A 13,095-nucleotide genomic window follows, 5' to 3' on the forward strand; every position below is an offset into this window, starting at 1 on the left:
AACAGATACGCTTACGAGGATGCTACCATTGATTGTTTACCAAAATAATATATTCCCAGGATTAATAAGGGAGCAAGAAATGATTGAGCTGCTTTCATTCGACAGGAGATTATACTCTGACTCACAAAAATCCACATAAAAAAATGCAATAATACAAATATACTTATTATACATCATTGACTTATATATTATACTTAGGGGTCGTTTTGTTCACGGAATATCATATTACCTTAGGAAATTTTAGATTGCTGGGAATGTTAGATTACTGTGTTTGGTTAAAATTGGGGTATGTAATATAATCATGTTTGGTTTAGAGTTATCTTTTATACATACTATAATATTCTTAACATATTTTCATATATTTTAATAAATTTAAAAATTAAAATAAATAAATAAGATAATGGTATCATATATAATTACATGATTTTAAAATATTAACTAAAATCTTGAACTTGAGAAACAAAATTATTTTATATGCTAACATAACGTAATAAAAATAAAATATATATATATATATATATATATATATATATATATATATATATATATATAAACTAACATAACCAAGGTTATCTTACATTACCTAAGATTTTGAAGGGAATCACATTCCCTTCAAAATTCTATGTGGAGGGAATGTGACATTCCTTAGGAATGTTAGATTCCCTAAGATAATATGAACCAAACACCGGAATGTGAGTTTTGGAATGTCAAGTTCCCTTGGTTATGTTATATAACCTGAACCAAACGCCCCTTATTATAATTAATTTTGTCAGGTTGATCTCGTGATCCATGTTTTTTTTTAATCTTTCAATTAAGTTGTATATTATCCCAAGATCAGCTACTTATACTAAATTTGCATCAAGTTCCATATAATTTGCTTAAGTCGTATGAAATTGATTAATTTGCGCGCAATGAGTATAAAGAACAATAACAAGTGTTTCAAAATACATGAAATGCTACATTATTTATTGTATAAAATTAAGTATAAATAGTATGGTTTAATTGTTTTATTCTGTCATCAAGATCCAATTGAGGACATAGATAGTTAGATATTGGTCGGTTTAATTTAACTTCATGTAAGAGCTACTTATTACTATTAATTTTCTCAATTTAAACTGGTCGGTGAGTAATCTAAACTAGTTTATTTCTTTGTGATCCTTTGCAAACTAAGATCACGAGACTGATTTCACCTAAAGTAAATTTTCAAATACCGATTATAGACTTCTCTGTAAGTTAAAGTTACGTTCCCCATGCCAACAACATCAAGGAGGACAAATTTACATGGTATAAAATGGCTAAAAAATTTGGAAAAGAAAAATATGCAAATTTTAATTCATAATAAACTTCTGAGACCTTTATTGAAGAGAGAAGCAAAAGAATCCATTTTAGGGTTTGGGAGAGTCAACCCAATCTCGATGCCGCCAATAATGTCTCTGCTTTCACAAAGGGACACTGCATGTGTTCTATCAATTGAGATTTCTTCTATTTTCTTGGGTCTGCCCCACCCGAAGTCCAGCCCGTATAGGTCCACTTTTGGGGACCCGGTCACCATTACGTGGGGCCCGACCCGGATAACACGCTCCAGTCCGAAATCCAATTCTCCGCCCCGCCCGAAACATCCTCGTCCAGTTTCTTGATTGTGTCCCCTATTGCTTTTGCGGCGAAAAGGACTCCGTTATCTCCGTTCAGTTCGTTTTGCCTCGCCGTTGCTCGCCCGAATGCGACGCAGTTGCCGACGTAACTCCTCGGTACCGGGTAATCCAGTCGGGTTAGCCCGCCGGCGATGAAGCCGAAGTAACGGAGCTCCGTTGGTACATTTGACCCGGTTGTTTTCATCAAACAGAACCATAAATATGCACAGGTTAGAACGTAAGGTGAGAGGAGCAAGTGGGTTGACCCGAACAGTTTCTTGGATCGGATCAGGATCCATGATTTGATCATCTCCATTTCCGGGGGGCCCATTGTAAACGTGGCGCGAACCATCGGGTCATCAGGAATCGGACCTCCGGTCAAAGAGTGTACATCTCTGGATCGCCACCATTCTTCCAGGAGGATTGGATAAACCCCGCCGGAGTCTTGAATTACCGACCTGTCATAGCTGGGCAAGCTCTTGTTCAAGACGGGGCGGTGGGGCTCAATTCCCACCTTAAAAATGGCCGCCCAAGTTTTCAAGAAATGGTCGAAAGTCCTCTCATCGGACGCCACGTTGCGCAACGAGAACCCAATCGAAATCCCATGCTGGGCAAAAAGAGTAATCTGAACAGCCAAGAGCGGCAGCTTTGCATGGGAGGAAAGAGCCGCCGGCAACTCCGGGACAAGGCGGTGAAAATCTAGGACATCCCTCTGGTGGTGGCCGGAGAGGTGTTGGAAGTCGTCGGAGGCACAAGACTCGGCAACTGTCAACAAAACAAAGTCCCCGGCGCTGCAGGAGAGGTAAGGCTTGTCCGGCCTGGGCGGCGTGACGAGGTTTCCGGCGAGAGGGAAGTAGTACTGCAGGGCGTGGGAGAGGGAGGTCTTCAAGCCGGGAAGAATGGAGTCTCTGAAATGCGAGTTAGAGTGAGGGAAATCGTAGAAGAAGAGAGGCTGGGTGGGAGAGAAAAGCAGCCACGGAATATCAAGAAATGTAAGTGGCAGAGTGGTCGGCAGAACTGAGGCAATTGGAGCTGAAATCTCGAAATTCTCAACAAAATTATTTCTCATCGGAGAACCCATTTTCTCGTCGGACCTGAGTGCCTCGTACCTTAGTATATGTATTTGTTTGTTTTGCACCTAATGGATACCGTGCATGTAATTCATATTTATTTAGAAATGTAGAGTAAATTCTACTCTTGCAAAAATACCAGCGGATAATCAGAAGATTAATCCTCCATTCCAATCATGTTAGTTAAAAATCACGTTTATTATGGTTTGATCATTCTTTCTAGAGCTGGCACGAGTCATATGTGTACAGTGCGACAACATAGGCCCCAAATATTTGGGAACATAAAAAATAATTTATATATAATCTATTATTTTATGTTTAATAATTATGTTTCTACAATTCACATATTAATTTTAATTGCAATTGAATAAAAAAATTAAATTAAAATTAATATGTGAATAATTTTATATCCAAATATACACCAAAAAACGTCATTTTTATATTAAATTTTAAACTGTATTTTTTTCTTTTGCTAAATTTTTATGCTTTATTATATTTTAATAAAAACAAATTACTTTATATTTGCACTTATGTAATAATTTAAAAAATAATCATAATTGAATTATTCGACAAGACTCTTATGTGGTTGTTGGTATCCATCCAATGTGATTCCCGTACGATTTTTCGAGGAAATAGAGACAAGTGAACAACATTATTTATGTGGATAAACTTTTTATTCTAATAATATTATTTTAATGTCACTTTTTTGAACGTGTCGTAGTACAGATTATTGAACATAAATAAAGATTTTTTTTATAAGTAACTTCAACTCATAAATAAAAAAAAAAATAGAAAATAAATGCTGAATACATAAATAAAACAATAGATAAATTCCAAAGTAACGAACTAAACTGTACAATCCCAAGCAAGGGACTGAGCTAACATATTCTTTGAAAATTTCCTTGATCATTCAAATTTTATCTATCAAATATGAAATATGACATCACACGAAAAAAAATATGCAAGGTGACCTTTTATCTTTTGAATTCTTTTTCTTTTTGTACAATAAAATGTATAAAAATATAGAATTAAAATGTCTAATTATATTGATATTTTTAGAAATTTTAAAAATAAATTTACAAGTACATAGACTCATTACTTTAAATGCATAAATTTGGTTTATAGAAATTAAGAAAAGGGGTCAAATTGGCTTCTAAGTCAAACAAATAGTGCAATTGCACCCTTTAAGTAAATTTTTTTAAAAACTCCATTTAAATTTTCTTAACATGTTAAAATGTTCAATTAAGTCCAAACATTATCCGTTTAACAAGCTGGGGCTTTCTAATATTGACACGTGTCTTTTTTGTTTTTGTTTTTGGTTTTTTTTTTATCTCTTTATTATTATTATTATTATTTTATTTTTTCATACAACCACCTGCCACATATAATTTAATCAGCATCATCATCCGATGAAGAAGAAAACAAAATATGTAGTAGCACAACATAATACTAACATAAATTAGAGGAGACGATGAGGCCAGTTCAACTAGAGATATGAATAGCTTTATCTTAGACTTCTTAACTTCCTCATTAGGGATAGTAATCGTAAGCACACCATTCTCCATCGCCGCCTTAATTAAATCAATCTTAGCATTTTGTAGATCATGTCTCAAAAATCCCCATTTTCCCAAATTATGATAGACACTTGGTATTGGCTAGTAGATCCCAGAGGATGTTACTACAATGAAATTCGCACAACTGAACATCTCGTCTCCTTCAAAGAAGAGGACGGAGGGATTGATGAGGAGGTTCCCATAAAGGAGGAAAGACGTACAAAGAGGAGAGAGGAAAAAGTGGAAGCACAAACTAGACTATTACTTCATCCATATATCCTATTTTACATGTCATATTTACTATTTATTGATTAAAACTACTACATAATTGAAAATATAAGTAGTATTTTTCACTACACTTTCAAGGTGAAGGTGTCTTATATAAAAAACGGGAGAACTTTACGAGACACCAATTACAAGAAAGTGCCTTGGATATAATATTATTATAATAATAATATTAGAATCCGTGTCTCCCAGCTGGACCGAAGACGCGGCTATAATAATATTATTATAATAATAATATTAGAATCTGCATCTCCCAGCTGGATAGGAGACGCGGCTATAATATTATAATAATAATAATAATAATATTAGAATCTGCGTCTCCCAGCTCGACCGAAGACGCAGCTATAATATTATTATTATACTCGTATTGGAATCTGAGGCACCCTCTTAGACCGGAGCCTTGAATTCCCACTCAATATTTACTCCAAATTAGGCGAATTTTAACCTAGCTAGCTAATTTTTTTTTTTAAAAAAAAAAAGACGAACACGCGACGTACGCCAGCATTCTCCTACTGCGCTGCTGAGAGCTCCGATTGTCGTCCGTCCGCGTCGTCCCGGCCTTCTCCGATCGTCGTCCGTCCGCCGCGCAAGCCGTCCATCCGTCAGCTCGCCGTCTGCCTCGCCACCTCGCCTCCCTGTCCACTGAGCCGTCCGTCTCTCGCTCGCCGTCTGTCCGCCATCCCGGCTCTCCACCTCGGTGGCCTCCCTCTGCAGACAACCGCCTCCTCGCCGCCTCACCGCCTGCCCCTCGCCGCTCGCAGCCGACAGTCACAAGCAGCAAGTAATTAAGTTTACGTTTTTTTTTGTTTTTTGTTTTTTTAATTTATTTTGTATTCTAATTTTTTGAATTTTTTCCTATCTATTTTGAATATTATTGTATGTGATTGTGTGCTATATATGATATTTGAAGAAATTTATTTTGAATTTTTGTTGATTTATTTGAATGCATCGTATCATAGGCAAACAATACATGTATATTCACAATTTTTCTTTTATAGAAATGCCCAGAGAGTAGGGATCATTAACTCATTGGGGAAAGTATTGAGCGTGGGATTCGAAATAGGGAAATTCTCAAACTGGGATACCAATCAGGGAAAGTGCCTTTCCCTTAGGCGAAATTGATGTTTTGTAATTTCGCCTAAGTGTTTGGCAACATAAACATTAACGTATTTACAAAGCTATATACCGTATTAATTTAGTAATTGTGTATAATAATGCCGTGTTAACTGTATTAATTTAGTAATTTTGTATAATAATGCCGTATTAATTTTGTTCTCCTGTATAATAATGTTGTGTTGTTAATTAAATATTTAAATATAAAATTGTCGTGATATTTAGTAAAAAATTTATGAGTAGACAATAATACAAGTAAAAATAATAATTAAAAGTGAAACATAGGTACAGTATATTAAAACCATCGAAACGTGTAACAGGATTATTATTATATGTCTAAAGTGTAAAATTCACCATAGACATGGTCATTAATGAAATATTTAACCGACCATGGATAAATATTTTCAACATGACATGTACCAATGACCAACAGGAGAACACTGTTGTCCTCCAAACTGAATAAAACGACATCGTCCTCGGTTGTATTAATATTAAAATGTGTTGTTATTTCTTTCCACTGTTCTGTGAAAAAAGTTAACGATGTGTCAAAATATAGGTCTAGCTTTCATGTTGAGATCTTGATAATTAATTTCTCTACTGCAATATTTTTTTGTTTAACAACATCAATCACAATAGCTAAATTATTTGAGGAGTTTGCATCAATTATTTATTCGTCATTCTACTAATTAACATCAAATCAACAAAATAATCGAACACCTTAATTTATTTAACGTTTATTCTGCCTTTTTTTTCTAAAAAAATTGTAATACGATCGTTCAAACGTAAATACGTTAATTTAAACCTATAAATACATTGTTTTATAAGTAAATACGTTGATTTTTAAGTAAATACGACGTTAATACGTAAATACTGCACAAATACGGTGGTTCATAGTATTTCAGAAATAGACATGGAAATTGTCTTTCCCTTAGGTGACATACCAAAAGTACAATTTCGCCTAAGGGAAAAACAATTTCCCTCTTTTGTATCCCATGTTAGACATTTCCTTTTCAGGGAAACCATGTTCAAATTCTTCCTCACCGGCAAAATGACCCCAGAGAGTAGTATACCATGATTAAAAGACTAGAAGAAATGGAATATTTTGCTGCAAGCTAATTTTTCATAATGAAATCATAGCAAAAATGCAAAAATGGCAACAGAAATTAGAAAGAGTTGATCAGCCAAACAATTTAAAAGATGTGAATAAATCTGTGCATCAGAGAGATTCCCATCTGACAAATCATCATTCTCTTTGGAAATCTGATGTCCCTGTCTGTTCATCGATCTTCATATGCACAAATTACAATTCACCAGAAATGCAAACACTGCGGAGAAAAGCTTCAAATATAATGAACAGAACAGTTGTTTGAACATTAAAGCAGAGTTCTCAGTGGAGGAATTTGAAACTGCTTTGATTACACCCAATAATACTCTTGCAGACATACTAGTAGCACTATTGAAGGTCAGTATGCTTTTGTTTCTGATCCTAAAAGTTAATTCTTTTAAGATTTGCATGCAGTCTTAGGTGCTTATGCTAACATGGTACTTGAGGTAGTTATAGTGTCTGCTGTTGTTTGTTATGGATCATTTCAAATTTTGTGTGCATATTCTATGGTTTGGAATTGCATTTCTATTGCATGCTGCACAACTGCAGCCTTAAGAAAAAGGGTCGGTTCTTTAGATAATCTTAACATTATAGTCATTCCTCTTGTTAGCTTTTCCATAGCATGTATCTAGTTTATTGTATTCCACAGAGTGTCAGTGGCATAAAAAAACTGTATGGGTTACTTGACTAGTTTCTTTGGTCATGATCACATTACATACTCTGCTGAGTCTCAACCTAAGTATAGATTCTAATTACTGATCAAGGTGTAACTTCTCCATTAGATGCTTCAAGGAAATTGCTAAGATTGTTGTAGAGTTGTTGGCATAAAATTCTTTCACTAATTAACAAAATGCTAGCAGCTAGCTAGTTTTCTGTTTGAACAAATTCATAAATAGATTCGTTTGGTGGACCTCAAAATACTGGTAGTTCCTAAGTTCTTTTACCTGGTGATTGATGCTCAATATCTTCCCATCTTTACTAATTACTTCTTTATTCTTATATGTGAGATGACCTATATATTGTCTTGAACATCCTTCCAGAAAAATGCTTCTTATGCCAGTTGATCCATTTGAGCCTGCTATGTCTGTTCTGTGAAATTCTCTGGCCTTTCTGGAAAGAATTTTGAATTTTATCTTAGTATGGACTTGAATCTGTTCTCATACAATACTTGCTGGCAGACACCTTTTACACTTGAGATCAATACTTATAGGTCAAAGCTGAGGGATTTTGTTGAGAAGATAGTGAAAGCAAAGCTAGGTATGAATTTGCCACTGGTTATGCATGGAGCAGCACTTCTCTATGAGGTGGGTGATGATCTTGAGGAAGATATGGTAGTGAATTACACAGCAAACCTTGACAAGATAGTTGACTTGTAATCTCTCTTCTGTTGCTTGCTAATCTTCTTTAGTACTAATATTTGTCCTTTTTGTTTATATTGTCCTTAGGCTCCCGTTACTGGGGGCACCACTCTCCGACAGGAAGGAGCTAACTTGTAATATCTATATTAAGCATAGGTTTGTTTCATCCCCTATTTTTGGTTTAGCTGGTAAACTATTGTAGATAGGATTTGTTTATTCTAAAATTTATCTTCCATCTGTGATCTGTCACTGCATTCAAGCTCAACTAAGTTCTTATGGTGGAAACTAATGTCTATGGCGGCTTAAAGTTTTTTCAACTTAAATGTCTAAAATGTAGTTGTTTTGGATTTTGTTTCCCAATCAAATTTTGGTGAAGCTACTCATGCTTTCCAGAATTTTTCATGAATCTTGCCAAGTAATTTATGCTATGCTTTATCTATGTATAGAGTCTGGATGGTTGCTACTTTATTAATTGATGGAACATCATGTTTTCCTTTATTACTAGTAATATTCCACTTTTGGGTCACATCTAAAACATTGTTTTGGTGGCAATGAATAACTTCTTAAAAAAAACATTTCTTTATTAAACATTTTTTTCTTATAAGTGGGTGTCTTGGGAACAAATTAATAAAATAATAGTAAAGGACTATCCGAGGCACCTGCAGCGGAGCAGGTGCCTCGGAAAGTCCGTATTAAAAAATTTTAAAAAATCATCTTTCGCTTTCCGAGTCACCCGAAAAGCGGAGGACTTTCACAGTCTCCAAGATCCGAGTCACCTGTACAGGTGACTCGAAAAGTGTTTTATGGGAGACTCTAAAACTTTTTTTTGTACTAGTGTAAATCAATTCTTTCTTCATTGCTTATTTTTCTTTAATAATTTTTAATTATTTTAAATTTAATTTATAATAATTTTAATGTAATTTCTAAATATATAAATTTTATATATTAATACTAAACTTAATACTATTAAAAATTTAATTAAAACTAATTTCAATCAAGTCTCATTAACCGAACCTAACAAACAAAATGGAACGGATAGAGTTATTTATATATCACTCAGATCTTCGTTGTTTTTAAGTCATTGGACTTAAACCAATAATATTTTAAGGGGGTGTTTAGTGGGCAGGAATGAATTATGAATGAAATGAATTGCAATGGGAAAAGAATAAGGTAGGAATAATGTAGGAATTCAAGTTATATTGTTTAGTAGGGAGGAATAGAATTATTGGAGATGAGAAGGAAAAAGTTGTATAAAGACTAAAATGTCCTTGTGTAATAATAATAATAATAATCAAAAAGAGTATTTTTTTCATTTCTTACATTTTTTCCTTTCCCAGCATTGAATTGCAATTCCCTCCAACCAAATACTGTAATTGAGGTCTTCATTGAATTACAATTTAATTACAACTAAATTATATCTAACCAAACGTTTGGTTAATTTATGTATTATGAAAATTAAATTATAAATAATTTAAATCAAACTTTAATTTAATAATTGAATCCAGCATGTAAAATGATAGAGATGGGGTCGGAGTTTATTCCATTTCACCAAGTTACAATGAGTCGATCACATGAAAGGCTGAAAATGAGAAGTACTTATCCCCACAGGACCAGAAGTGATAAATACTAGCTCAATCACATGGATACCCTGTGATGCAATACAGTTGGTAATTATAATATTTTAAGTTAAAAAATATGTACTATATAGTCTCTAAATTTTTACTTGTAACTTTTACTTTCATTTATATTCAAATTTAATTGGAAGAAGAAAAAAAAAGAATAAATATTCCCTATTAAATTAAGCAATCAAAACATATCATATCATAAGAAGTAAAAATGTGAGTAGAAATTAAGAGTACATGTTAAATCTTAATTACTTATTTATATTTTTAACAATTAAATATATTAAATCTTCGGTGGATAACATTTGTTCACAATTTAATTTTCACGAAAAGCATTAATTTTATTTATTCGTCCGGGTAGATCAACCCTTGGAGCTAAGGTTGATAAAAACTAAAAGAAAAGATAGACAAATTTAATTTTTTTTTATATATTACAAACATAAAAAATATTACAATATTTATAAAATTGATCTAATTTTTTTTATTATACTAAAGCTTTAATTGTTGATGAATCTAAATAGACATTCGGGATAAATCTAAACTTTTTAAATGGTGCATGTCAATTTGAAATCTTAGGGCATTCTCAATAGTGAAATTTTTTGTGTAGTTTTTGAGTAGTTTTTTTTTTTTTTTTTTTCTTAGATGTGATTATGAAAGAGGAAATGAGAGTGGAGAGAAAAAAAAAATAAATAAAATAAAATCAAAATCTGAAAACAAAAAAATAAGCATCTCTCCCTTCACACTTGGGACCCTCACAATCTGCGAAAATCCAAATTTTTGCAGGAAGCACCCAAACAATCTCTCTCTTCCCTCGGTCTCTTCCAACCAAGTAATTTCACCTCAAAATCAGTGTAAAATTTTCTTAATGGGATTGTTCTTATGAAGGCAAATGTCCACTAATTCCGCTAGAATGCCCCAAAACACCATACTTCTTTCAAAAGGTTAAATCCCCCAGGGGCCCCCACACTCCCGACTCGACAGATCATTTACTGGGAAGATTAATTATAATGTTTGGTTGGTCGAAAATAAATTACTGGAAATATTGATTCCATTGTTTGGTTGAGTATATAATTCTAAGGAATAGTGAGTATAAAGACAATTATACTCTTACATAATAATATCAAAAATAATAATAATGGTAATTAAGAAAAGTTGGTGAGGGCATAATTGTAAATACCGGACCATGGAAAATGTTTTCCTCATTTTTGAAAAAAATGTTTTCCACGAACCAAACAAAGAAAAATCCAGTTTTTTCTCAAATTCAAGAAAAACATTTTCCATAAACAAAACATGCCTTTAGGAGAATGTAAATTCAATAGCTCGTAAATCAGGGCTAAATACCTATATGCATAAGAGATCTGATCACTTTAGACACAATCCCATTCTGTCACTATTAAAGTTCAAACCTTAACATCTTCTTCTAAATACTTTTTATTGAACCATAGAGTTAAAACCAACAAAACACTGTACTGTCATGCGCGGTGGAAGTCATAAATGAAAAGAAAATTTGGGTAGGCATTATTCTTATCTTGAGCAAGCCAATTAAGTGCAAAGTTTCAGATACTCCAATGGCAACCAGAAAAGCCGTCACCGTTCTGGAGGAGATTCCGGTGGCTCCACTGCCGGAAGGGACACCCAATCTCACTCTTCCTCTCACATTTCTTGACTTTCCATTTCTGCACATGAGCCCAGTTCACCGCCTCATCTTCTATCAACACCCCATCTCAAGAACCCACTTCCTAGACAGCCTGATTCCGACCATGAAACATTCTTTATCTCTTAGCCTTCGCCACTACAGTCCCCTTGCAGGCAGACTGATTGTTTCTCCCGACAATTCCATCCTGCCGGAAATTCGATTCCAGGAAGGCGACACCGTGCCGTTAGTCTTTGCGGAGGCCAATTCATCAGGCGAGTGTCATTTCGATGATCTCACGTCGGACCACGCAAGAAGTTGTACGGAACTCCATCCTCTTGTTCCGAGCTTACCGCCGGCTTCGCGTGAGCCAGACGGCGGCTCAGTCATAGTCCCCGTGCTTGCGTTACAAGTGACGTTATTTCCCGGCGTCGGGGTTTGCATCGGAGTAACCAACCACCACGCAATTGGTGACGCTAGTAGCATCTTTGGGTTCATGAAGGCTTGGGCTTTCCTTTCTAGTCACGAACACGAAACCAGTACTTTACCGGCTGAATTCCGACCATTTTACGACAGAACAGTGCTCAAAGATCAGAAAGGACTAGAAGCACTTTTCTGGGACAAAGCTAAAAACATCAAGATTGAGGATACACACGTTCATCGCCTTCCACTAATCACCGACAGGATCCGGGCCACATTTACTCTCACACCAGACGATATCCAAAGGCTCAAGAATCGCATCCTCTCTCGGCGACCGAAACTGGCACATTTCTCCTCATTTACAGCGATTTGTTCATACGTATGGACTTGTTTGGTAAAATCGCGATATGACGCAAATACAGATAACGCCGGCGACGACGAAGACGAGGTGTTCGTTTGCGCGGCTGATTGCCGGTTACGTTTGGACCCACCGGTTCCAAGAAACTACTTTGGCAATTGCCTCGTGGGCTGTTTTGGATGTATAAAGACTAAGAAACTCGCCGGGGAGGAGGGCTTGTTGGATGCTGCTGATGTGATCGGAGAAAGTATTCGCCGGCAATTGTACGATAAGGAGCGTGGAGTGTTGGGAGGAGCTGAGGATAAGTTTAAACTGATATCTAAAATGAAGATTGATCGATTATTGACTGTGAGTGGGTCGCCCAAATTCGATTATTATGGGTTAGATTTTGGATGGGGAAACCCTAAAAAGTTTGAAATGCCATCCACTGATTTAAGTCGTGGGATATCAGTTAGTAAAGCTAAGGGCCATGAAGGTGGTGGCCTGGAGATTGGTTTGTCATTGCCCGCCACACAATTCGACAATTTTAGCAGGATTTTCACCCTGGATTTGAAGGCTTTATAGCTTTTTGTGTTTGTGGTTCTTAGGCTTTGAATCTGCTTTAGATTCATTACTTTCTATAATCAATCCTTATACAACCAACATGCTTGGCGTGGTGGTTTAGCACCTCGTCCCTTAAGCATGATGTTGTGGTCTTGATCCTCACCCATGTGAATGGAGGGTTTAGCACCTCGTCCCTTAAGCATGATGTTGTGGTCTTGATCCTCACCCATGTGAATGGAGCAAACCATCTGGCCAGTTCCCTACCATGGCTATCAGTTGGAGGATAATTGTGTTTTATGTTACAAATTTCAGTGTCTTTTGTTGTGAAATTTCGTGCCTATGAACACAAATTAAGTACCTAAATAAGATTTGATAAATAAGTAAATATATTACATGAGCATATA

The 13,095-nt window shown here is 35.2% G+C and overlaps 1 protein-coding gene and 1 pseudogene across 1 annotated transcript; one reads left to right on the top strand and one right to left on the bottom strand.

Annotated features, from left to right (window-relative positions):
• Positions 1-1,282: 1,282 nt before the first annotated feature.
• On the bottom strand, positions 1,283-2,748 carry LOC109155879 (annotated as a pseudogene).
• An 8,557-nt stretch (positions 2,749-11,305) lies between these two features.
• Positions 11,306-12,712, top strand: LOC109155676 (malonyl-coenzyme A:anthocyanin 3-O-glucoside-6''-O-malonyltransferase-like). The gene has a single exon (XM_019303297.1). The coding sequence runs from the start codon at positions 11,306-11,308 to the stop codon at positions 12,710-12,712; it is 1,407 nt and encodes a 468-aa protein (XP_019158842.1).
• The last annotated feature ends 383 nt before the right edge of the window (positions 12,713-13,095 follow it).

This window comes from Ipomoea nil, unplaced genomic scaffold (assembly GCF_001879475.1).
Source record: "Ipomoea nil cultivar Tokyo-kokei standard unplaced genomic scaffold, Asagao_1.1 scaffold2704, whole genome shotgun sequence".
In the NCBI taxonomy this organism is placed as follows: domain Eukaryota; kingdom Viridiplantae; phylum Streptophyta; class Magnoliopsida; order Solanales; family Convolvulaceae; genus Ipomoea; species Ipomoea nil.